We start from the raw sequence: 26,807 nt of genomic DNA, 5'->3' as shown, positions 1-26,807 counted from the left end.
ATGCAAGGAAGAGTCCAATCTAATCCGTACAGATAAGGATGATCCAGTCTAGAAAATCTGCAATAAGTAATATATATGGTAGAAAAACTACACGTGTCAGACTATACTGCAGGTGAAGCGATGGCGTAAATCAGGACGCAAGGCAGTTTTAGGGCTATCGAATTGGTGGATCTTGGTGTAAAACCGTTCCGAGCTCCTTATTGTGGCAGTCTTAGACCGGACACTGGTTGTTGCGAGGTTGTTGATGATAATAGTAGATCAAAGTCATGCTTTTTATGACTGAGAGCTTCCGTTTAACATGCCCAGTAACTTTTTAGTCGTGTACATGTACTGTAAATTTCCTGAGCTATTAGAAAAGCCACACCAAAGGTATTGTTCGTTGTGAGCTCACTTTTCTCATCGATAGCCACACATTTATAAAATATTTAGGTACAATTTCAAGCTAGCTTCGAAAAAAATTACAACACAACCTTCGAAAATGTAGTTTTCAGAAAAACGCGTTTAACTTTCTTTAACGAAAAATGATATAATAAAAAAACAAAACGAGCGTGTTTGGATTATCTGTAAAATAAAACCTTAGTAAAATTCGTTTACTGTCTCTCATACGTATTTTTTTTACAAATGTTTGCACCTATGGACATGAAATTTTGTTGACCTATAAAAAGAGCGCAATGCTGACCACATTGCCTCCTAGTGTACCGTTACGGTCTTGAATGAAGTGCTCTAACACACTTCAAGGCCCTGATCCAATATGGATTGTTGCGCCAACGATTATTATTATTATTATTATAAAAACTGAATGACGTAATGTTATGTTGACTTTAGAGCGGACTTCCCATACATGCAAGGAATAGGCGGAGTACATTTTTTCTCTGAATATAATGCGAATTGGAGAAAAGGAGACAAAATGTATGGGCTTAAGGTGAGACAGAAATTGTTCTCAGAAATTACTCAACCAAAAAATCTGAAAATACGGCGATGAGCCTATGTAAAATATGGACCTAAAAATATATCCCGCACCATTTTTTTTAAATACAGTCAATAATAGTAAATTACCACATTTGAAAAATTTACCGCAAAACGCCTCTTAAGATGACCCTTAAGAACAGAACTTTGCACTGTAAACTTTCGTGAAAATCGGACTATGGGGTGGTAGGTAGGTATCAGTGGCCGCTCCGAGGAGTCCAATTAGCGCTTTGGTGCGCCGTTTTGATGCCACAAACTCCTGCCAACCGTGACTGTTGTTATGGAAGCAGGAAGGTAGAATCCAGCCTGCTCAGATCTTCAGAGCCAGCCCGTAGCATTCACGAAAGAAAGCAGCTCTCCCACCCTGCAGCCAGAAATCTCTCTGAGGTACCCAAAAAAATAGTTAACCCAGTGTCCGCAGCCTGACTCTAGCTGGAGCTGGGCATTCGCAGAGAAAGTGCAGAGTGTTTCCCTTCCTTCTCCGCTGCTTCGGCAATGAGAATTGTAGGGTATGCCGCGCCTAGCGGCATGGTCCCCTATGGGCCAGTGCCCCGTGCAGACCGCCGTAATCTTGAATGCATTTGCACGCGTCTGGAACAGGAGCTCTCGTGATCGGGGTATGTTATAAGCGGGCCAAATTCTCTTTGACTTGGCACAACTCGTAAGCCTTCGCCATCTTAGGCCCGCGGCTACTAGGTAGTGCGAGTAGACTCGGCCCCGACAGCCGCCAGCCGAACACCGACTGTATTCGCCGAGGGACCGCCAAGAGCAGAGCCTTGCCTCGCCAATCCGTCAGCCCGCTCATTCCCCTCTATGTTCCTATGCCCGGGAACCCAGAGGAGAGTGACCTTGAGCGTGCCGCCCAAGCCGGCTCAGCGCGTCTCTTTACTGCCCCACCAGCCTGGAAGATGTCGTCGCTGAGTACGAGGCTTTGATGGGCGCTTGGCCGTTGGTCAGAATGGCTATATTACGCTTGGGGCTCGAATCTCGCTCCAGCCATCGACAGACTTCCTATATCGCCAGTATTTCCGCCTGACATACACTGGCGAAACCTGAGAGACCATACGACTTGGATACACTGTGTGTATTCGAGAAAACCCCCGCGCCGCCTCCACAGGCCATCTTTGATCTGTCCGTAAAGCATACTGTGTCATAATCTAGCAACACGCCGCCGGTCTTCCACTTTGCCCTGGTTGGAAGGTCGACAGCAAAGTTTCTCTTGAAGTTCAGCCTGTGTGTGGCATAATCCGTGGGGGTTGCCCAGATTTCCTGAGATATTTCATCTAGGATGCTGCTGTGGCCCTAGGACTTCGCTGCCCAGCATCAGGACTCACGTAGTCTAACGGCACTGCATGCTGAACATATTTAATATGGAGGTCTAGGGGGAGGAGATGCAGGAGTACATTGAGAGCATCTGCCGGGCAGGATTGCAGAGCCCCATTAGCACCTGCACACACGGTTTTTTGAATCATATTAAGCTTCATCCTATTGTATTTTTTCTTCAAAGCCTGCCACTATACAATAGAGCCGTACGTTAGGATCGGACGCACTACAGCGGTGTACATCCAGAGAACCATCTTCGGCCGGAGACTCCATTTCTTTGCAAAGGTTCTCTTGCAGGCATAGAAGGCTATACAGGCATTCTTAACCCTCAGTTCTATGTTCAATCTCCAACTTAGCTTTGGATCCACGATTACACCCAGATACTTTACATTAAAGGAAAGAACCAGTCTTTGTTCATTCAGCCGTTGTAAATGGAATTCAGGTACCCTTGTCTTGGTGGTGAATAGCATTAGTTGCGATTTGGTTGGGTTTATGCTGAATCCGCATCTTGCGGCCCACAGGCACACCTTTCACAACGCTCCTTCCATGATGTCGCTCATAATGGACAGAAACATCCCTGATACTAATATAACACAAGTCGTCGGCATACGCCACCACCTTCACCCCGCTGTTGTCCAATGTACATCAAATTTTGTCCATTACTATTAACCAGAGCACCGGTGAGATGGCGACACCCTGGGGCGTGCCTCTGTTCACAGCTCTGGTCAAGTGGTTGTCTCCCAGATTCGACTGGATTATCCTGGTACTTAGTATGGATATAATCCAACGCGTGGGATACCTCTCCAATCCAATACCGGTCAGGGCTTCCTTGATGGCGTTGGTACGTTGTTAATAGCTCCCTCTACATCCAAGAAGGCAGCAAAGGATATACTGCTTGTACTGCAGCGACCGCTCAACCGTGCCAATTACCTCGTGGAGCGCAGTTTCAGTGGATTTTTCTTTGATGTAGGCATGCTGGGACTTTTCTCCATAATTGTCCTTAAGTAAATGTCCAGGACGCGTTCTAGAGTCTTCAGCACGAAAGAGGTCAGGCTGGTTGGTCGAAAGTTCTTCGCGGACCACGACTGCTCGCTTTCAGTATGAAAACCACTCGTGCGTGCCTCCAGGACTGCGGTAAGTATCCTAAAGAGATGCAGCTCCGGTAAATCTCAACAAGCCACGGCACAACCCTTTCCTGCTGCTTCTGTAGCATGACTGGCATTATGCCATCTGGGCCTGGAGATTTGTATGCGGTTCTCGGTAATTACCGATTTGATAGTCTCGCACAGCTGGGGTTGCCGCAAACCCTCCAAGCGAGGTTCTGACTCACAGTCCTCCTCGCTGGCGGGAAAGTACGCTTGAACCAGCAGCTCCAGGTTTTCCCTAGAAGACTCCGTCCAGGAGCCTTCCGACTTTTTAAGAAAGGATGGGCTCTTATGTTCCTTGGACAGAATCTTACTGAGCCTCGTGGATTCACTGGTGCTTTCAAAAGTTCTGACAATAGTCAACCAAGACCGCCTCTTGGTGGTCGTGATGGCCGACTTGTACTTCTTCAGGCAATCTTTGTATGGCTGCCAGTATTTTTGCCTGTAGCAGATTTCTTTGGTTAGCTGCCTGAGACTAGAGAGATCTTCATTACACCACGGTGGCTGGGTCTTTTTGCTGTACTTAGTAGGGTACGAAACTTTAGAGGCGGTGTCGAATGCCTTTTGCAGAACCCCGACCTTTGACTACAATTCGTCTGTCGTGCCTATCTCACCAATTTGCGCACCGGAGAGTTTGTTCTTAATTGTCTGACCAAACTTTCTCCAGTCGACCCTCCTGGTGTCTCTAAAGGGTTTGGAGACCTCTGCGGCGAGATCTAGACTGAAAAGTATCCAATTGTGATCAAAGAAGGATCTCTGGTCAGACACTCTCCAGTCCTCCACCCTAAGAATCCCATTGTCGGTTATTAGGGTGATATTAAGGACCGCCTCCCAACTGTCACAGTTCTCCGAGCAGGGGAATTTTTAAAAAGAACCTGAGTTCATCTATTTCGTTTTACTGAACTCCGGAATATAGTTTCAAAAGAGATACTCAAATTTCTAAAAAAATTTATTACTATATTTCCTTTTTAAATATGTCACTAATACACACTTTGCACTCACACAATTGATGAAGTAAAAATCTGTTTCAAAATTTGTGGTAACTTTGTCAAATCCATACACACAAAGCCATGACCTGCAGGCATTTTGGAATTAATACTGTAAAAGTAAAACACATTATATTTAAATGGTAGAATATCGAGACAATGTGATAAACTTACATTTCAGCTTCTTCACTCAAGCTTCCAATGAAAATAACATACGCTTGAACCTTGGGTTCACCCATCTTCAGAATCTCCGACAACTTCTTAGGATTTATATTATATCTTCTTAAATTCGCGTCACTGAGAACTATCACAATGGAATCATCGTGGTCTTCCTTGGAAAGGCTATCGATGGAGTGGTGAGTGGCGGCCAATGTGTGATCACCCGACCAGCAGTATTGTGAATGAGCGTGCATCATTTTGATTGTTTCTAATCGATCTTTGTCGGTTTTTGGTGTTTTGTCCACTTGTACAAATGGTATGTTAGGCGATTCGCCGCTGTGCCCTATAATGTCGTACACAATTTTCGATTCGAATCCTTCGAATGCTTCCATGACCATAACAACAGCTTCAAGTTCACGATCCAGACGTCCATCGTAACCATTGAATCTATTGACGAAAAAGAATTTTGTAAATCACTTGAAATACATTTACCCGCTAAATTAGTGTTGCTTTAAGAATTTATATTCTCACCTATACATCGAGCCAGACACATCGACAATCAATCTTAAACGCTTTGGTTTCTCTTGAACTTGGTCCGCAAAAGGGTTGACATCCGCCCTCCGCCTGTAAATATTCTTCTCTCCCGTGATTCCCTCTATCAGCCTTGTATCATCTAGTTCGCCCGCAGTTTGATATTTCTGCCAAAGACGTTCTTTACTCTTTGTTTGCAACGCACTTAAAATTGCTTTCAGCTGCTGGACTTGTCTTCTTATTGGCGCACTGAACTGCTCATATACACTGTGGTCATACGCCGTCATTTGAATCTCTTTGAGTTTATCCGCGAAAGCTTTTCGATTCATTTCTCTTGCAGCCAGTTTCACTTCTTCAGGTATGTCATCCTTCTCTGCGTCAGATAGTTGATGAACGGTATGACCGGCATCTAGGCGATATGGTCCACCTTTCCCACCAAGACCGGCTGTATCGCGACCCCCAGTACCTCCGGCCCATGTATTTCCACCCACGTGCGGTTCGTTCTTGGGATCTACCTTGCCGTGTTTAGGTTGTGAAACATCTAATCCACTTTTGCGTTCAACAGTCATTTGGATTTCTCGCTTCTTTCTTTCTTTTGCCAGCTCATTTTTCGCGTACGTTTCAATGGCTAATCCATGTTTCAACAGCACCTGAGTTACTTGATCTAACACTTCTGGGGAATATTTATCGAAATCTAAAACGTTCCCAACTAACTCCGACATCGATTCATTAGGGAATTTCTCTAAATGCTTTACTATATTGACTACTTCACGCGTTGAATAGGGATAATTAAGCAACCCTTCATCAGCCATGGTACGTAGCTCTCCAAATGCGTTCACTAAAGTTGAAAGAGTAGTTTTCGGGACAGAAGGACCATATTGTTGAAGGAGGAATATTTCTGAGCTTGGTGATGGATTGTCGATAGCAATGCAACTGAAAACGTCCCCCAAAGATGCAAAGAAATCGTTTCCCAGAAAAGGGAATCCGGGACGATTGGCTAAAACTATCACACGAAAATCACGATGAGTCTGGATAACTTTATCTGCATCTTTGGTGTTTACTTCCATCCCATACGGGACAATTTTTCTACCATCTGACAGCGTCATTTCACCATTTTCCACTAGAGTTCTTAAAATACAGGTCACATTCACAGGTGCCTTATCCGCTTCATCTATAACCAGAACATGTCCCGATTTCACAGCCTTCACAAGGGGACTATCCTCGAAAACCACCATCCCATCACGTAAACTTGATTGTACAGTGAGACTGTGTACAGTTGTATCGCGATGAAGTTGTAGATACTCCCGCGGCCTATGCATAAGCGAGAGCAATTTATCGACTAGCTTATTCTTGCCCACGCCCTGATTACCAACCAGCAAAAGATGTTCTCCGATCATGAAATCCTGGAAGATAATAATAATTTAATATTAAATTTAGCGACAACAAGCACAAGTTCATATGGAGCACTTGTTAAGAGAAATAAAAACAAATTTTACCTGAAGGAGTCTTTCTAAGATTTCCACGTGCTGAGGTACATCATAAAACAGTGTACTAGGAACTTTACTTTCAGCCTCTGTTTTCACAACTGTATATGACGTATTTCCTATGCGAAGCACATCCCCTTCCACTTCAATTGACTTTTGTTTGGCCATCTTTGCTGACGGCTTGTGAATTCCTGCCCGTTCCATTGCACTTTCCAACGCTGCTCTCGGTAGTGCAGGCAAAAATTTTGCAAGGAAAGCGTTTTGAACTATTTCGTAAACCGAATTCAATGAACTTTCTCCTTCCTTTGCCGGTGGATAGACGGACATTCGATGAGCAATCTTGATAAGCTGACGAGTTGACAATGTCGTCGAAAGACTTTGCATCATTGGATCCTTCGATTCACGCAGAATATGCGATAGTTTTACGACTTTTTGAATATTCTCATCGAGATTGCTGTAGAGCTTGTTGATGATTTTCATTTCCTCGGTTGCATGTAAAGGTCGTATCTCGAGGAATAGGAACAAGCTAAGTATTTCGGATGTAAGCCAGTTGTTTGAAGAGCTCACATTGGGTGGATCTGCCAGAGCAATGATTTTGAATGACTTGTGAATGGGTAGAATACCTTTGTCGAACAGCTCCCTAGCGGAGAAAGTCTTCAGGAGCTCCTCATAGCGATCGCGTCGGACGAGAATGTTTCCATCGCAAAGTTGGAGTTCACGATCATGAATCAATCTGGAGAGGAAAAACATCAAAAATTTACTTAGTAAATATCTCCATTTCCATTCCACTAAATATACTTTTCTTAATGGATCACAAGACATTTAAGGATGAACATAAGAACAAGAAATCACTCCCGTATTTTTTTTTGCACTAACATTGGTAAATAATTAACTCTGCTGTATGGGCAAGAAAGAGAAAGTATCGGGTATCGTTTAGTGAAGCTGTAAATTTTGAACTAAATATTGGAGTTGGATTCGAGGTTATCACAACTTTTAACTTATGGTAAATTTCGGGAATTTTATGGCCCCCTCATTACAGGATGAACCCCTATTCTGAACATTTTCCCAGCTAGTGAATTATGTTCATTCCTTTGTAGAATTTAGAACATCCACACAGTCTATTCGTGGATGTTTTTTTTCCCCCGTGCTTCTATTTTCAATGAGACTGCCTCAGTTTCGCTATCACCACACTCACTGCTGTGCAAGTTGTAAGTTTACAGCACCAGAGACAAACACAAACAAAATACATGAATAACACATCAATAACGACCAGGATTCGAACCCGGAACGGGATCGAGAAACTAACGTTCTATCCCCTTCCCCTCAGCCATCGTACCTCATGACGGCGATCAAGCAAGGAGTGCGCCCGGCGAATACACCGACAACCTTTTCCCACCCAAACAGAAAACAGCACCAACGGCCATGAGAGCCCCCCGGAATTAACTAGTTCCATTAGCGTTCCGGCGAAAGGCATCTGGAACAGGAACGACGACGAAGAGAATGTAAAAGTACTGCGAGGGGATACTGGCTGCTGATAAAGGCGCGAAAAAACTCTTCAGGAAAACATAAAGGGTGAAAAAATTTGATTACAAACGGTTTCGTCCAGGGCAGAGACAACTCGTCAGACGCTGCCTCACCTCTGCCATGGGAGCAGCGTGACCGTGAGTGGCATCAGATGGAAAACGCTCCTTTATATATTTGGAAAAACACGCCATTTGGTCCGGTCCAACAACAAGTGGTTGTGGACTTAGGATCCATCACTTATCCTAAATAATTAACAAAGGGTGAATTCTTCTAGACGTCCACTTTGGTAATTGAGTACAAGCAGTTCGATTTGTCGAAGCAGCTGTGCGAGCAGTTCGCGTAGAGAATCGATCGTCACCAACCGAAAGGGGTCTTATGCCCTTATGAAATGATTGGAACCGCATAGCAACAAAATTTCCCTGATATTTGAATGGGCAGTTCGGGAAAGATTGCTGCGAAATTTTTACCTTTCAATCTCGACGTTGCCTGGTAGGTCCCCAGTCCTTCTTGATTTTATTCTGCACCAGCCATAGTATATCCTCAGCTGCAAAGGATGAAACTATGATGCTTCCACTGATTGGGGCTGCCTTTGCTGCTGAGTGTGCCATCTTGTTTAACATAATTTCACTTTTAGGTAGACACCACAGTATTCTTATCATATCAAAGTAAAAATTCGCTATTGCGTCAATCATTTATCAGAAATTGACATCAGACATGTCTTGCTTCTCCAAAAGAGTGCAGACTTTTTGGGAGTATGTGATTATTACTATCTTTTTTTTTATCTTTTCTTTGCCATTTGCGTGGCCACCTTTATTGCATTCAGTTCAGCAAAGCGGATCGTCATAGCTTGCTTCCTGCAGCCAGCTTGGAAACGAGAGCGGTCAGAGACCACCGCACAGCTGGAGACCACAGTCGATGTTGCTGCATCAGTTGCATATAGGGCGATTATTTCATTTTGGATTTTAGCTTCTCAACCGTTTCTGTTCCCGTTCCTTCCCTGCCCTGTCCCATCCCAGATCAGCAGGTTTCCCACTATTCTTTGCTCTTCATAAATCTTGAAATTATTAAAGGCTTACTGGAAATTCTTATAAGTTAGCGATGAACCATTTTTAGCCCTGGGATTGTCTATGACTAAAATATAGGAGGAGGCAACAAATCTTTTGAGCCTTATCAGCTCCTTAGAGGCCAATAGCGGCCTTTTGAACTTATGGGGGAGTTCGCCCGCCAGAACATGAGCCACATGATACGATGAAGACTTAGTTAGGCAACAACATAATCAAGCACTGGTCTCACAATGGTCCTAAACAGTTTTGCAGTTCTTTCAGGTTTTAATCCTCATGAGATACAAAGTTCTCGAAGCCTGTTTTGCCTTTATGATTGTATTATGGACGTGATCTTTCAGGGATAGGGATTTCGTATTTGTCCTGCCCAGAAATGTTTTCTCCGATACCTATTTTAGAGGGGACTGATGTAAGAGATCAATACACAAATGATATCGAACACTTCTGTTTCGCTAATGACAAGAACGATACTTTGCTTATCGATCGACGCACCGCGACAGATAGATGGCAGGGATGTTTTGAGCAGATTTGATTCATCCTTCGCCTCCACAAACACTGCCGCCATTTGGAGTAATTTCACCTGCCACCCACTGATGTCAAGGAAGCAATCAAAAGAATGAAACCGAGAAAGCAACAGGACCTGCCGACATCGCATCTGAGCTCTGGAAAACAAACAACTGGGACTTAATACTGTGGCTCAGTAAGTTCTTCAATCAGGTTATTGGGGATGGCAGAACACCATCTGACTGGCAAGAAAGCACAACCATTCCAATATGAAAAAGGAAACGTAGTCCAGCAGAATGTTCAAATTACCGTCCGATCTGGTTGCTTTCCAATGCTATAAAGACTTCTTAAAGCATAATTGACAAACATATTCGCAACATCGTCCAAATAACGGGTTTGTGGATGGCTCAAAAACCGAACACGGTTCGGGGCCGGAGTCTACCTCTCGAATAAAAACGAGAAGTGGGCTTTGGGACAATATTCAACGGTTTTTCAAGCCGAAGTTTATGCGATCCTAGGGGTGACAAACTAGGTAATTAACGAGCGGTTGAAGGGCAGGCGCATTGCAATCTGCAGTTATAGCCAAGCTGCATTGAGGGCGTTGGGTAGTCCTTTGACCACCTCGAAAATCGTTCAGGAATGCAGAAACCGTTTGTACTCTATCTCTAGATTCAATACGGTGGAACTACTCTGGGTACCTGGTAACTATGGCGTAAAGGGAAATGAAATCTCGGATGCTTTAGCAAAAGAGGCGTCAATCTCCCCTATCCTGCGACCGGAACCAGTAATTGGAGTATTGGATAAGTCTGTCTTCAAAAACTGGGAACAAGCTTCCCACAATGACAAGTGGGATTTCACTGATGGTGGGAAGTCACTAGCTGGGCATATGTTCAGAATAGGAATTACTCAAGATGATACGTGTCCCTCCTGTAATGAGGAAGCGAAATCCACGGAGTATTTCCTATGTGAATGCCTATAGACACATCAGGCATCAGATCTTTGGTGCCGATATGCTCCAGTTGCGACGGGTAGCATCACATCCACTAACGGCAATCCTGCGATACGTTAACGAATCCGGAATATTCCGTTAGATGGGGTGGCGAGTACAATGGGCCAACACGGCCTGAGTGCTCCGAAGCTATAGCTTCTTCCCCACCATACTCACACAAACACGGGTTTGTCAAGAAATGAGAAACTCATCACGCGATACACGCTTACTCATAGAAAAGAACGATATTGGCACATTCAAAGTTTAAGATTGTTGGACTGATCGAGTCGTTCTTCCAAATTTGCTATTCCAAAATTGGTATGTTTACACCGGGAGAGAGGGCAGTGACCAGTTTTCTTACCTATAAGTGCATATACTTTATTGGTTTCAGAATAGCCCACCACTGTCTGTCATCGATGGGCTAAATGCTTAAAATCTCGCTAACTACCCAATAAATTCAAAATTTACATACCTTTGAAGCACCGTTATCGTGCTTTTATGTAATCTGTCGATACCATCTAATATAGCCACGCTACCAGTCTTCGCTGCTCGCACCAAAGGAGAATCTCTCCAAATTGTATCGCCGTCAGGTGTGGTAACCCGTTGTTGAATCAAATCCCTCGACGTCATATCTTCATACAAAACCATGGGCTCAATCGATTGACCGAGCCAATTCACCAGTTGAAGTGAAAGGGTGGACTTGCCCACGCCTTTGGGTCCTAAGAAACGAGACAGCAAAAGTATGCTATTACCATCAATATTTTCCACAAAAGATGTAATTCGATACCTATCAGGCAAATGTCTCCCACGGCGTACATTTGAATCATAGAGGACAAGAGGCTTCGTTGGTAGTCAATATCAATGAAACCTTCAGTTTTCCGAATTTTTTTCGGGCCGCCGTTTACAGCTATTGTGTGGCCGTCAATTTGAAAGTCCACCAAATCAGAATCGGTTTTTGTAACTTCGATTGATTTGATTGGCCTATTAGGCGTGATTGGTATTTTCAGAGAATCAAATAGAGTCGTTATTTGGTCCTGGCTTTCTCTCGGTAGCAGTGTCTTGAAGGGATACAGATGAAGTAACGCCTCATGTACGGTTATAGCAGGATTCGAATCCTATTGGAAAAGGACTGGTTATCACACAGTCGTAAAGCAAGACTAAGAGACTTACCATCATTTGAGCAACACTACGCAAATTGTCAATAGGGAAGTCTGGCAAACTCGATGTTGAATCAGAAGCCAACACCGCCATACCAAACGATACCAACTTTTGTAACTCACTAGCCTCCAAGTTCGGCGCCACATCATGCAATTCTCGAAACACCTCCTGTTGGAATATTGATAAGTCTTGCACGTACATGGTATATATAAGGATCACTTACGCTGTAAGAATAATGTGAGACATTCCTTGACTGAAACCGAGAGCGCAATGGGGGGTCCAGAGGAGTACCCTTATACTTTTGGGTGGGCAGCCCCAGGGCGATAACTCGAAAATCCTCCGATACTCGAAGCAATCCCCATTTGTCCAGTTCTTCCTTGCTGTATGTTTGTAACAATTTGTCATATCTCTCGGGTGACATTAGGAACTTCCCATTTTCCAAGTGCATCTCTCGATTCTCGAGAAGATTGTTTAAAATTGGAAGGACGTTCCGTTCTGCATGTTCGACTCCATCCAAGATCAGAATACGTCCGTTCACAGCTGCCCGCACCGCACACTATAAATTGAGAAGTAAATTGTGGTGCTTAATGAAAACTTTAACTTCAATGGATTGACAATGCTCTGCACACAAATACAATGCATGTTCATAAACAAATCGTATCGGTCTTTGGCCTAGAGCGCCAGATGAACACAACTCGGATTATCAGAAAATATTCGATTCGATATCACAAAACGCATCAACCAGAGCCCAATGTGGACTTTGAACTTTTCACTTATCTAATACCGCAGACAACGGCGCTGCTTCTTCCACACTCACCTGATCAAAGTACACAGCGGCTTTGTCCTTAATCTCGCGCCTCTGCTTCAAGTCACTCTCGGTTGTGTCGCGGCTCAGGGCGATGTACTCCAATTCGCGCTGAGTCAATTGCAAGTACTGCATTGCGAGCGTTCTCCGAAGGGGTCCTGGCTGGCCCAGGAGGAACATATCTTGTTTAAGGTTATCCTTCTGCATCATCCATCGAAGGTGGTGTAGAGCCGTCTGGGATAGCGCGTAGGCGCCCGTTTCGTCAACACTCACTAACAGAGCAAAGGTTACTGCAAATAAATTCACGAAATGCAGCAGAACCTACCATATTTCTGCGGTACTAGCTCCGGATTCTTGGGAGTCTTGAGCTCTTTCGTTACATCATCAATGGTTATACGGCCTTCGCCCGTTGTCGTTCCATAATTGCATGCTGTTTTCCTTTTAATCCAATTGCGATGAGTAACTTGCATACCACGGAAGACACTTGCACCTCTCGTCAGCCACATTTTCACTCAATCAATTCTTAACTCCTAAGTGGACACATGGGCACACAACAAATAGAAACACCACCGACAAGAACTAAATCTCTACTTGATTAGTCGCAGCCGCTCGGCCGAGCGCGTATCTGACGTCACCGCAATTCCGATTGATATCCCATGTGCCAGTCGCCAATGTTTATCAAACATACGTCACAAGTCGCGAACAGCTGATTGGAAACAACAAACAACTGATGCTGTCAGAATCAGCTGCTGTGGTGAATTGGAAATAAAGTGGCTGATCAGGTAATATCTTTCTCAACGTCTCGGAAAGTTCCATCCTAGTATGGTGGAAAGTTGGGGAATTCCCTAGTTAAACCGAAATATGTGCAATGAAACTGATTTGGCAAATTTCGACTCACCACATTGACTTCCGTCTCTGAATAAATATTCGAATAAATTAATCAGCTGAGATGGACGTATGTTTATTTATTTATTTTATTTAATTGACGGACAACAAACAGAGAAAATTCCGATTAATTATTGTCCTCAGGAGGAGGGGCGAAGGGCACGTTGAAAATGTCTCCGCTGCGTGTGTTATAAGACGCAGGACGGCGGGTGATCTCGTCAGCGGCGGAGCAGTCCATCAGACCCGAGGAAAGTTTAAAAAATGTGCATAGATCCAGATAGGATCTACACTGTTGTAGGAAGGGAAGATTCAGAAAGCGGAGGCGGGAGGGACAATCCACACGAGTGAAGCTTCTTAAAGAAGAGGGAACGGGTGAATTCACATTGCACATTTTCAAGGGCAAGACAATCACAGTTACGGGAGGGTGACCAGATCGCGGAGCAATACTCGAGGGTATTCCTCACGAGGGAATTGAAGGGAGCTAAGGAGGGTTGGATGGAGCCAAAATCAGAGGAGGAGCGAAATATAAAACCTGACAATTTTGCTGCTCGATTGATGACATCCAGGCAATGGGTGTCAAAGCGGAGCTTATTATCGAAAGTGACTCCGAGGTCTTGAGTGGAATTTAAGCAGGATAAGGAATTTCCGTTAAGAGAGTAGGAGAAAGAAGTGGGTGAGGATTTTATGGAGTAGCACATAGAGTGACATTTTCTGACGTTTAGCGCTAAACCATTAGTCGAGCACCAACGAACCAGAGTGTCCACGTTAGACTGAAGGGAAACAGTCCATAGGCGACGATATAGCGGAAAACAGCTTAAGGTCGTCTGCATAGAGCAAACAGGGATAAGTAAGGAGGGGAGGAAGGTCATTAATAAAAAATAAAAATAGCAAAGGACCCAGAATAGACCCCCAAGTATGTTGATAAATTTAAAGCGAAATCTAGAGTCAGAAATCTTTTACACAAAAGTAAGAATTGATTCATGTGAAAGATTCGCAATAGTTTGCCATTCTTGAAAAACTAGGCGCATATGATACCTCCACTGCAATTTACTTGAGAAATAAATATAAATACCAAACTATAACGGGTCAAGCAGTGGTTGCAGAATAGATTAGGGTAGAATCCAACTTAATGTCGTTCTCCAAGACTTCGTACATAGGTCATCAGGAGCCAAGTTTCTCGTCTACAAAGAACGTTAGTGCGTGGCGATATTACCCCCCCCCCCCCCCCTTAGCACGTCCACTGGTGCATGAAGTGGAGACACATCTTCATAATATTGATAACCAGGTTATAACTTCAAAAAAGGACAAGCTGGGCAATCAAGCGACGAGACCAACCGCAACATTGCCGTACTGCGATGATCACAACCAACAAACGCTACCAAAGGCAGAATTGAATAAGAGCAGAGCAACAGAGGTAAGCATACATGAGATGGAATGTCCCCAAAAAAAGAAAGGGATAACCTCCAAAATGTTAAGGGCCATGGTGGGAACCCGAAGATCCAGCGTTAGCTATGCTAGCCCGGTGAAAGATATCCGATTAGTCATTCTACCCAAATCATTTCTGTAGCTAATACTCACTTATGAGAAACAGAAAACTATCAAAACCGTTGTCCTCCCTCAGATGTGTAAAGAATGAAGTGCCAATCTTGTTTGCGGCGGGGTATATTTCCGACCAAATCCGATAGAAAAGAGACAGCGGAATGGCTTGAGGCAAAAATCCTGTCTCTGCTTGTAATCTTATTTTTTTTTTTTTTTGTTTTTATGAGTGGAGGTGGAAATCTTAAAAAGACACTGCTGCGCCAGGTTGCAGCAGTTTGTGGGATTCTCACCCACTAAAATCACCCCCAATTCTCCGTCCATATCCCCGCGGGACAACCGTGAACTATTACTTCTGCAGCTTTTCTTATATTGCAGTTACTGCTGCGTTTATCGCACTGCAATTTCCTTCAGATTTCAACATCTCCTCCAAGAAATTGTGGGGTCCGATAACTGCATTGAGGGTATCGTTTAACCCTCCTCTTTCATTCGCGAATCTGGGACAATGAAACATAACATGTTCCAGGTCCTCAGATGTAACGGCGCACTCGGAACGGTCTGGGGCCTCATCCAATCCGAACCGATGTAAGTACTTCCTGTATCGACTGTGTCCCTTAAGGAACTGCGTTAGGTGGTAATTCAGCTCTCCATGCTTCCATTCGACCCACCCCTTAGTACAGAGGATCAATGTATAAGACCAGCGGCCTTTTTCGGAATTATCCCACCGTCACTGCCATCTCCTGTACAGCTCCTTTCTAGTGGCTTTCCGGAAGCCCGCAGTCACTTCGGCTGGATTCGCCATTCTTCTCCGGTGAAGACAGTGTGCCTGATTCTCTAGAAGATACAAGGGAATCATCCCCGTGATGACACACACCGCCTCACCGGATACTATCCTATATGCACTGTAATTGGCCGGTATGCCGAACTTACCTTTCGTTGGTTGACTATGTTATCCAGTGCGCATGAGCGCATATAGCGATAAACAGCCGGCGACAAGATTCTGGCCCTACAATATTAGGCGTTATCCTTGCTAGAGATGAACTAGCCGTTGCTGCCTTTTTGCACAAAATCCAGGTGAACCTTGAAGCTCAGCTTGGCATCGATCATTACCCCCAGGTATATAATGATCGATTTTGAAACGACCTCGTGATTACCAACCCGGATTTTGACAGTATTGTTTTATTGTGCGATTGGTAATAAGGATCGCCTCCATCTTATCTTCCGCTAGGTCCACTTTCACTTTTTGGAGCAATGCTTTGAATGGTTTCATTTCCATATAATTCCACGTCCTGGGGATGTTTGCCAACTACTACCACTGCCAGGTCATCTGCAAAACAAATCCTTTAGCACACGAAGACCGAGCTCTCCGTCATACATTATCTTCCACAACAGGTGACCCAGTACGGAGCCTTGGGGAACGCCTGCTGTCATGACATATTCCGTCGGTCTGTCGTCCGTCTCGTACCAAAGAAGTCGCTCCGGAAGGTAACTCTTGATTATCCGAGCTATGTAACCAGGGAAACCCAGTTTAGCCAGGTGCCCTTAATCCAACCCCCATTAACTGAGTTAAAGGCATTCCTGACATTCAGTCAATGTCTCCCGGGCCAGGTCCACTAGGGTTGCTATTGCATCGACAGTGGACCGTGCTCTGCGAAACCCATACTTTCGTGGTTTTTGGGACTTCGGTAACAGAGCCAACCTGTGCCATTTCCACTGGACGGGAAAAACTCCTTCCGCCATGGACGATTCAAATTTGCTTACGAATCATGCGGGCTTCATTTTAGCAGCCAACTTCAGGGCTTTGTTCGGAATCCCATTCAATACCGAAGCCTTATTATCCTCAATTCGTCCACAAATCCCTTGTAGCTCCTCCTTGGTCACCCCGGGGATTGTGAAGACGTCTTTATTACACTTTCATCTATTTCCCTAAAGTTGAATTGTTCCCTTAGCGTAACACAGATATGTAACCTCGTCTAAGTTGAAAGATTACCTTTGAAGATATTTTCCCTTTTTATTGGCTAAAAGTATTTGGTAATACATGCAAATACGTATTTTGCGGACCAAGTGTCCCTTCCTTCAGTGTTTTATCTTCTGAAAGTTTCCTTTGGTCCGCGAACTACGTATTTGTATGTATTACCAAATACTTTTCACCAATAAAAAGGAAAAATAGCTTCAAAGGTAATCTTTCATTTGAAAACTTCGGCTAACAAATTACCTTCTAATTCAAAACTCGTCTATGTGCTAGCACTATCAGTACTATCTCTTGCTTTCCAGCTTTCACTTCTGATTACTCACCTAACAATTTTTCCACCTAGCCGCTATTTTCTCGCTGGTTTTGTTTAGCTCCAATATTTCCAGATGGTCAAAGGGTAGTATAGGTCCCAGGGCGAAACGTGAATTGGTACCCACGATGGAGCATAAAACCTGGGAAACGCCTGCTGAACCAACACCAACAGCTACACTACCAAACCCTATCTCCACCTTCACGTGGTAACCACTGGGAGACCTTTCTTAATGAAAAGCTGAGACGGAAAAGGATGAAGGCGAGTCTCCCGCGCCTAAAAACGGGACAAATTGTACCAACTGATCCTCCAGGTTGGGGGGTTGGGTAGGGCTGACAAACCTACACGGAAAACAACTTGTTACGAAGCCACGACAGGGGCCTCGGACTGGACGGATAACGGATAACAACAACGAACCCGGCAACGACAATGGAATAACGATTTGCACATTTTCTCATAGAACGTGCGCTCCCTGTACAGAGATGAAGCTGATGAGCAGCTAGCCGATACCCTGTCCCAATATAGGGCTGATGTAACAGCGTTGCAAGAGATGCGATGGACAGGGACCGGTTTCCTGGAGAAGAGCCACTACACCATATATTATAGCGGCCATCCAGTAAACCATGTGCTCGGAGTAGGTTTCTTAGTCAGCCAAAAAATGAAACCTGTTATCGGTTTTGAAAACATAAGCGAACGGCTATGTACTCTGCACTTGCGAGGCAAGTTTAGAAATATAAGCCTCATTAACGTTCACGCCCCTAAAGAGGAGACTGCAGAGTCGGAGAAGGATGCCTTCCACGAGGCAGTAGAAGGAATCTTCGAAGCCTGTCCCAGATATGATATGAAAATCATACTTGGGGATTTTAACAGCCAAGTAGGGAAGGAGCCCGTATTCAGGCGATGCGTTGGCTCCCATAGCTTACACGAAAATACAAATTATAACGGACTGCGGATTATTCAATCAGCAGGGTCATACGAAATGGTTGTTGAAAGTACCTGGTTTGCGCGGAAAGCGGTCCACAAACATATATGGGCCTCTCCAGACGGGACCATTTTCAACCAAATTGACCACGTGTTGCTCGAACGCCGCCACCTTTCAGCATTGATGAATGTCAGAACATATAGGGGGGCCAATATAGACTCGGATCACTATCTCGTTGGCATGGTGCTCCGAGCTCGACACTTATAAGAAGGAAATGGATGTCGCAATAACCGCAGTCAACAGAGGTCCTGGAGATGAAGCATCAACAAATGATCTTCACAACCACCTGGAGAACGTTATCATTGACACGGTCACAAACATACTTGGCCCCAGCCGCAAAAGCAGTCGGAACGGCTGGTTTGACGATAAATGTAAGCTAGCAACGGAACGGAAGAATGCCGCGTATCGAGTAATGTTGCATTCTCAAAGAAGGCGGGCACGCGCAGAGACTTATCACGAACTCCGTCTAGCAGAGAAGCAACTTCACAGACGGAAAAAGGAAGCCTGGGAGAACCAACAAGTCTGTGAACTAGAAAAGTGCAGAGAGCAACCCCACCAGGCGCGGAAGTTTTATCAACAAGTCAGCAGGATGAAGCCTTATACACCTCGATGCTCATCCTGCCGAGACAAAGAGGGAAATTTGATTTCCGACAGAATGCGCATATTGGAGCGATGGGTTGAGTACTTTGATGAGCTGCTGAACAACCAGAACATCGGCGAGTTGGAGGTCCCGCCAACTGAAGACGACGGACAAATACTGCCACCACCAAGTTTAGGAGAAACAGTCCGTGCAATTCATCGGCTAAAAAATCATAAGTCGCCAGGAGCCGATAGAATTACAGCCGAATTGATTAAATATGGAGGCGACCAGTTACACCAAGTGGTTCATCAACTTGTGCTCAAGGTATGGAACAGCGAATCAATGCCTCACGATTGGCAACGAGGCATTATCTGTCTCATACATAAAAAAGGAGATCACGTTGCTGAGTACCATCTATAAAATATTCTCCTCTATCTTGCTAGGCCGGATAGCCCCATATGCCCAGAATGTCAGTGGCCTATTCCAAAGAGGCTTCACTCCAGGCAAATCAGCAACAGATCAGATTTTCTCTCTACGGCAAGGGATGGAAAAACTGTTGGAATATGACAACAGTTGCACCATCTATTCATCGACTATGCCTATGATAGCATAGCCACTGTAAAACTGTACACGGCCATGAGAGAATTCGGTATCCCGACGAAATTAATAAGATTGACTAGGCTCACCCTGACCAACGTGCGAGGCCAGATAAAAGCAGCACTCACTCTCAAGACCATTCGACATCAACAACGATCTACGACAAGGGTATGCCCTATCATGCGTCCTCTTTAACCTGGCCCTCGAAAAAGTGATCCGTGATGCTGAGGTAAATGCAAGAGGTACGATCCTCTTCAAGTCCACCCAACTACTGGCCTATGCTGACGATATCGACATCATGGGAAGAACCACCCGAGACGTACAAACTGCCTTCATCTAGATCGAGCAGGCGGCGATTCGCGCGAGATCTTGGGCTGCACATCAAAATAATATATGGTGCAACGTCAGCACCAACCAACCAACGACATCAAACCACACTGGTCAAACAGGAAGAATAAAGATAGGAGAATACCACTTTGAGAGATTTCAGCTTACAAAAACTGTTCCGCTCCAAACGTCTCACCATAGGGTCAAAGCTCTTACTGTACAAGACAATGATCTTGCCAGTCCTCATGTATTCCTCGGAAACTTGGGTTCTTAACAAGAAAAATTGCGAACTCTTGGTCGCGTTCAAGAGAAGAATCCTCCGAAGAATTTTTGGCCCCTACATGAGGATGGACGATTCCGTGGCCTACACAATGACGAAATCTATGAGCGATACCATGACCGTCTGGTTGTGGATAAAAGTGCGCGATCCATTGGTAACACAAACAACGAACAAGTAAAACTCGCCCTAATTTTGATAGAAAACGGCCCGATCGAATTTCCATTGGGGTCTGATAAAATTAAGCAAGCCGTTGGAACGGATACTCTGGTATCGTAAGTATTATGAAAGTGAAAAGGGAAAGCTATTAAACTTATATTTAGGCAACTTCTTCGCGTGCATACCCCACCTATTCGCCCAACCCTATCTCCTATTCCGGCAGTTAAAAAAATGTTGAGGAGTTCGAAATGCTTCCACATAAAAAGGTGAAGCTTACAGAATGAGAAATGTTGCAACAGATTTTTCAACTTACGTTTGAAGAGAGAAAAGTTGGGTGGTTTCCTCTTAGCTCGAGTGCGAACAATAATAATAAAAAAAAAAATTTAGCTCCTGAAAAGCGGTTCCTTGTACAACCAAGTAGGCTTTCATGCCTTTTATATTTAACAAACCTACGTTGACACGATTGTAATCAATGAGAAATGCTGAATGTAAACTGGAAAAGTAATAATTAAGAAGAAATGCCGAATGGAATATCTGAAAAATATGTGCTTGCCTAAAGGCCAAATCTCTACTAGAACTAATTTGTATCTTATTGCATTCACATGTTCTCTCTTAGTTAATAGATGAACGAAATCATTTTAGAACTTGATAATTTTAATTTTGGTTATTGTTGAAAAACTACGTTTATATGTTAATTGTTCGACAACAAAAAAAAATAGTTATGAATTATTTTTAGGATTATTTCATATGAATAAAAAAGGATAATAGATTTAAGAAAAGAAAACACATCTAATGAACATAAGAAAAAAAATTCTCTCTATTTTTCATGTTCAATACCCAGATTTACAATGAATCTCATTTACAAATGGAACGCTAAGATTAAACTATACAATGCTAGTCCATAATTTATTTGAACAAGCGGATCGATTAACTTCTAAGAGGATACGCAAGAAAACAAATTTACTGTCCAACATTGAACTTTTGTATCCTTCGGACGATATCTTAATTTGTTGTGCACGAAGAATATTCAATTACGGACACCTAGAAAGCATTTAATGATAAGAGAAATACAGCAATACTGCCTTTAATATATCTAAGGAAAGATAATGCAAGTATGCCCGAATATGGTAACAACTAAGTTTTCAATAAAATTGCAATTTGAAAGTACACAACTAAGTGCATTTATATCTTCTTCTAAAGTAATTTAAGATTATAAAATTAATTATAAATTAATTGAGTTGATTTTGCGCTAACCTCTCCAGGAAAGCGTCAGTCCTCCCGTTTCTAGGGTCCACCCATTATATTGGAAGCGTCGGGGGGCGAAAGTTTAGGTTGGGGTGGGCCGCCACAGGGCCACCATATCATCTGATCCTCTATGAATAGGAAAGGATGACGGGGGCCACTCGTCGCGCAGATGCAGAATCGGCTCAGAGCTGATCCTTTCCCGTTCATTCCACGCGCGTTAGGTTTTTGTGATTAAGTCCCCTCCCCTATTAGGATGTTAGTTCCTTAAGGATTGAAATCTTCGGGGGTATCAATCGACCTCGAGATTTAACGCCTCAATTAGAGAAATTTACCCCCGGTGGGCTTAATTTCCTTGACTATTGAGTCAAGGCACGTGAGCCTCTGTGACCTGACAGGGAGGTGCTGCTAGCATTCGGGGTAGCTCCAGCGCGTGTTGTCTGGTTCCTCATATTATTTCACGTAGTCTGTTTTCACGACTGGCAAACCTGTTAAGGGAGTTTGGTTGGTTGACAGGTTTGGTGACTGTGTTGGTGCCAAGGTGATGCCACGCTAGACGTTGACCGTAACAGAGTTGGCGCCCAACGTGAGACCACAGTCGTTGCGTACGCAACAAGGTGTCTGGCTTCTTGGGTACTATCCAAATTGGCGACTAGTACGGACTCTTGAGTGGACATATAATACCATCCGCAAGCATTTCAGATATCTGTTTCTTGCCCTTTTCCCTTCCACCTTCTCCACCTGGCTGCTATCTTCTCGCTGGATTTGTTTAACTGCCACATCTTCAACATGGGTAGGACATATCTCCTTTATTAGAAATAATGATTACTTTCGGACGATGCTTCTTTTTCTCCTTCTACCACTTTTTGTTGCCCACCTTTGTCCATTGCTCGGTTTAACGAACTGCAGATTTTCCCCCTTTGATTTCTGGAAGTAAACGCCCACCTGTGGATAAAAATTGGCTATGGGAAGGACACCCACAAATCAAACCAAATATTGAGAACGAGAAAGCAAGTTCTTTTACGTTACTACGTTACAGGGTTTTGAAAAACCAGTACCGCCGGTTTGTGGGAATGGACAAGAGGGCTCCCGGCGTCGATATCTAGCAGCTGCAGTGCCTCAGTAGTGGGAAACTTCGCTACTTTGGCATATAATGCTACAAGAGATCTTAGTGGAGTGAAAATGAGATCTATACTGGATCCTTTTCGAAAATCCATTCACCATTGAAGGCAACTTTATCGCAGTTCGGCAGTCGAGATTCGTCGAGAGACTCAGAAAGGAACTTGGAGAGTCCCCGGACTGACATAACTATCGATGCTGTAAAATGCGATCGTGGAAGGCATTAGCGCAATATGTGGAGATGCTAGACGGCTTGTTGTTGGATGCTAGAGACCATAGCCCCAAAATCCTTGCCGCGATTTGAACGCGTTGACTTTAGACTGGGGAAGTCGAGTGACGAGCATCAGGGGCCAAATCTTACTTGAAACCTTCGCGGAGCTGGAAATCGTACTCACCAAGGTTGGATGCGTGCCCACCTTCCGACGCAGAGGACTAGTCTCAATCATCGATTTAACCTACCTTAATACCTCGTTGACGAGAGGGTTGGTCTGGCGTGTGAGTGAGCACTATACCCACAGTGATTATCAGGCCATCTTTCTCAACATCAGGAGTCGAGTGAGCATCAAAAGTGAAAAAAAAACAGGATAGCTGGGTGGTCCACTGAAGATTTCGAGGAAGAGACATTCCTGGCGGCTTTAGAAGGAGCGTACGACCCGAAGAGGACGGGGCTGGAAAAAGTAAGCCAGTTATGACAACGGATAACTGATGCCTGCAACTTTATAATGCCGCGACGCAAGTTCTATCACAGCAGGAAGCTTAACTACTGGTGGAACCAAGAAATAGCGCTGTTGAGTACATCATGTCTGCGAGCGAGAAGGTTTTGCCAAAGGTCCAGAAGGAAGCCAGAACATCCGCAGGCGGAGGAAGAATACCGCGATCTTCGGAGTAGTTTTAAGAAGGCTATATGGGAAAGTAAGAGGAATTGCTACAAGCAGTTGTGCTTTGAACCAAATACGAACCCATGGGGAACTGCTTACAAGGTTGTAATGAACAAAATTCGTGGACAAAAATCACCCTAAACTAATCGCATTCCTTTTCCCACAACAAGAAAAAAGTGGACTTTATCCAATAGTTCAACAGGACGTCTTTACATTCCCCGAGGTGACCGAGGAGGAACTACGGGAGATCTGTGGACGAATTGGAGACAATAAGGTTCCGGGATTGGACGGGATTCCGAACAAAGCCATGAAGTTGGCTGCCAAAATCAGGCCCGCATGGTTCATAAGTACATTTGAATCATGCATGGTTGAAGGAGTGTTTCCCGCTAAGTGGAAGAGGCAGAGGTTGGTTCTATAACGAATACCCAAAAAACCATCTGGCGCACCCTCTTCATATCGTCCTATCTGTCTGTTAGACACAATGGGGAAGGTGATATACAAAGCGCGGTTCACGGTTGATGCCATTGCAACGGTCGTGGAACTGGCCCGGGAGGCATCGGACGCTGGTAAGTGCTGTGCAGTGGTAACGCTAGATGTCAGGAATGCCTTTAACTCAACCAACTGGAGTTGGATTAAGGTCACCCTGGCTAAACTGGGTGTCCCTGGTGACTTAGCTGGGATAATCGAGAATTACTTTTCGAAGAGACTTCTTTGGTACGAGACGGATGACGTACTGAAGAAATATTTTGTGACAGCAGGTATTCCCCAAGTCTCCGTATTGGAGCCCCTGCTGTGGAACATAATGTATGACGGAGTGTTCGGCCTTCGCGTGTCAAAGGAGGTAACATGGATTGGTTTTGCAGACGACCTGGCAGTTTTAGTAGTTGCGAAAAACCACCAGGGCGTGAAACTGTATGCAAGTGAAACCATTCATGCTATCAAAGTATGACTTCAAATGGTGAAATTGGACCTGGTGGAAGATAAGACGGAGGCAGTCCTTATTACCAATCGCAGGAAAACAACACTGTCAAAATTCGGGTTGGTAATCACGAAGTCGTTTCAAAATGGATCATTAGATACCTGGGGGTAATGATCGATGACAAGCTGAGCTTCAAAGGACGCCTGGACTATGCTCGCGAAAAGGCAACAAAGCCTAGTTCAACTCTAGCAAGGATAATGCCAAATATTGGAGGTCCAAAATCTAATCGCCGGCTGCTTATCGCGGGGGTGGTGAAATCCATCCTGCTATACGCGGCTCCTATCCAGCGAAGGGTAAGTTCGGCATACCAAGTAATCGTGCTGAGGGTGTGCAGTGCATATAGAACGGTATTATGCGAGGCAGTGTGTGTCATCGCGGAAATGATTCCCTTGGATCTTCTGACGAATGAGGAGTGACTGCGGGCTTCTTAAAAGCCACTAGGAAGGAGCTGTACAGGAGGTGGCAGCAACGGTGGGATAATTCCGAAAAGGCCCGCTGGACCCATACACTGATCCCGTGTATTGAGAGGTGGTTCCAGTGCAAGCATGGAGAATTAAATTACCACCTAACGCAGTTCCTTACGGGGCACGGTGGATACAGGAAGTATTTGCATCGCTTCGGATTGGATGAGTCTCCAGACTGTCCCGAATGTGCGGCTACACCCGAGGACCCGTACCACGTTAGGTTCCACTGTCCAAGGATTCGCAAATTAAAGAAGGAGGTTAGACGATGCCATCAAGTTTCGGACTCTATAATTTCGCGGAGAAGATGCTGAGATGAGCAGCTAACTGGAGTGCGCTAAGTGGAACAATAACTGCGATACAGGAGAAGCTCAAGGAATTGGAACGAGCTCGGAAAGCGCGACGGACGCGCGATTTAGTTGGGCTGGTTTAAACCAGAGCCCTCCTCGCGAAGTAATACTTCACTTTCCACCTACACCCATAAAAAACCCTCTTATATGGTTACATATACTATTCCCTCTAGAGATACCTTATGACCGACAAGAAATATCGTTTTCTCCACACTACTCAAACAAGCCATCTCCAAGCATCAGAAAGCATCCTGAATATTATTTCTTCAAACTCATCTCAGCTGCAAGTCATCTAAATATACACTTTATTAAACAACGAGATAAAGCAATCCCATCTGAAAATGCAGGATTATGATTGCATGATTACGTGATTACAATTATAATCGCTAGGGCTTGATTATGATTACAATCACACAAACATGAAATTCGTAATCATAATCACGTCTAACGTAAAGAGAGTGCAGCCTGCTCGCAGAACAACCTTCCCTAAAAAAATGTCTAACAGATTCCCAGAAATTTTTCAACTTTTGTAGTAATAAATCCGAATCTAAATCCGAATCTCACATCAAGTCTTATCACCAATAGTTCCTTAAGCTAAATTAAAAGAAAACACGAGAAAATTCCCTAACTCGCCGTATCTCAAGTGTGTGATATGAACGTGTGAACCGCATTGAGCGACGGCGACCACAGTGCATGATTTTTTATCGAAACAGATTTGCTTACTTTCCGAATATTTCTAGATAATCACATAATCGTGCGCCGGTGCAGTGGGAACTTGTTGATAAGAAGGTGGTCGCACGCAGAGTGTCTCCGGTCGGTTGTAGGACCGCAAATTAAGCGGTCAGCCCTAGATTGGTCAGTTTCACACGAAGACTTGCCACTAGAAAACAATCTTAACGGAAACTAATTAATTGCCAAGGAATGATTTCCCACATTAAGTGCTATCCAGGGAAATTACGCCGGCGTTATCAGTTGATACGGTCAATCCACCAAAGCCGGTCTAGTTGTTGGCGGTGTGATAGCAGAGAGCGTATGGTGCGGTGTTGCGGTCACGGCCAATTAGAAATCCATATGATAGGAGTATGTGCATAAAAAACTATAGCGGACCCGGTAATGTTATCGTCATGCAAATGAAAAAATATCCTTGAAAGTTCCGATGATAGGAACCAAATCGCTGTATTAACATTTCCCTAGATGTAATGGTCAATTTATTGCTAATGAACTAGCAACGCAGTTGTATCTCGACTAAAAATATGCGCGAAATAAAGTCGACTCCATCGCCATTGTTGCAATGCTTATCTGCCACCGATGCTCATCGCAGGTACTCGATGGGCGTGGCGGGTGCATGGCGATTGCACTGTAACGCCCCCTGAGTTGAAAAAAAATTCCTGTGGGATAAGATCAACAAAGAGTCGAATAACTGGAAAAGTGGGAAAGGCATTCGATTCTTTGGGAAGATAGAAGTGCGTTCTGACATGTGTGCATGTATGTGTCGGAATGTGGATGTTGTACAAAGATT

At 44.3% G+C, this 26,807-nt stretch overlaps 1 protein-coding gene across 1 annotated transcript; it reads right to left on the bottom strand.

Moving 5' to 3' along the window:
* Positions 1-4,376: 4,376 nt before the first annotated feature.
* Positions 4,377-13,258, bottom strand: LOC119657113 (von Willebrand factor A domain-containing protein 8). The gene is made up of 10 exons (XM_038063873.1): positions 12,960-13,258; positions 12,647-12,906; positions 12,053-12,385; positions 11,842-11,997; positions 11,459-11,786; positions 11,144-11,390; positions 6,607-7,327; positions 5,111-6,513; positions 4,595-5,026; positions 4,377-4,532 (listed from the first exon to the last, which is right to left on the bottom strand). Exons 1-10 carry the CDS (start codon positions 13,138-13,140, stop codon positions 4,433-4,435), a joined length of 4,161 nt encoding a protein of 1,386 aa, XP_037919801.1. The 5' UTR covers positions 13,141-13,258; the 3' UTR covers positions 4,377-4,432.
* Between the last annotated feature and the right edge of the window lie 13,549 nt (positions 13,259-26,807).

Source organism: Hermetia illucens, chromosome 5 (genome assembly GCF_905115235.1).
Source record: "Hermetia illucens chromosome 5, iHerIll2.2.curated.20191125, whole genome shotgun sequence".
NCBI lineage: Eukaryota > Metazoa > Arthropoda > Insecta > Diptera > Stratiomyidae > Hermetia > Hermetia illucens.
Note: the sequence above shows the minus strand (reverse complement) of the source record. Positions and strands in the feature narration are given on the sequence as shown.

Coding starts and splice junctions, on each gene's coding strand:
- LOC119657113 (XM_038063873.1), bottom strand. CDS start 13,140: ATGTGGCTGACGAGAGGTGCAAGTGTCTTCCGTGGTATGCAAGTTACT. Junction 12,386..12,646: donor CCGCTGTGTACTTTGATCAG/GTGAGTGTGGAA, acceptor CTCAATTTATAG/TGTGCGGTGCGGGCAGCTGT. Junction 4,533..4,594: donor TTGAGTGAAGAAGCTGAAAT/GTAAGTTTATCA, acceptor TTACTTTTACAG/TATTAATTCCAAAATGCCTG.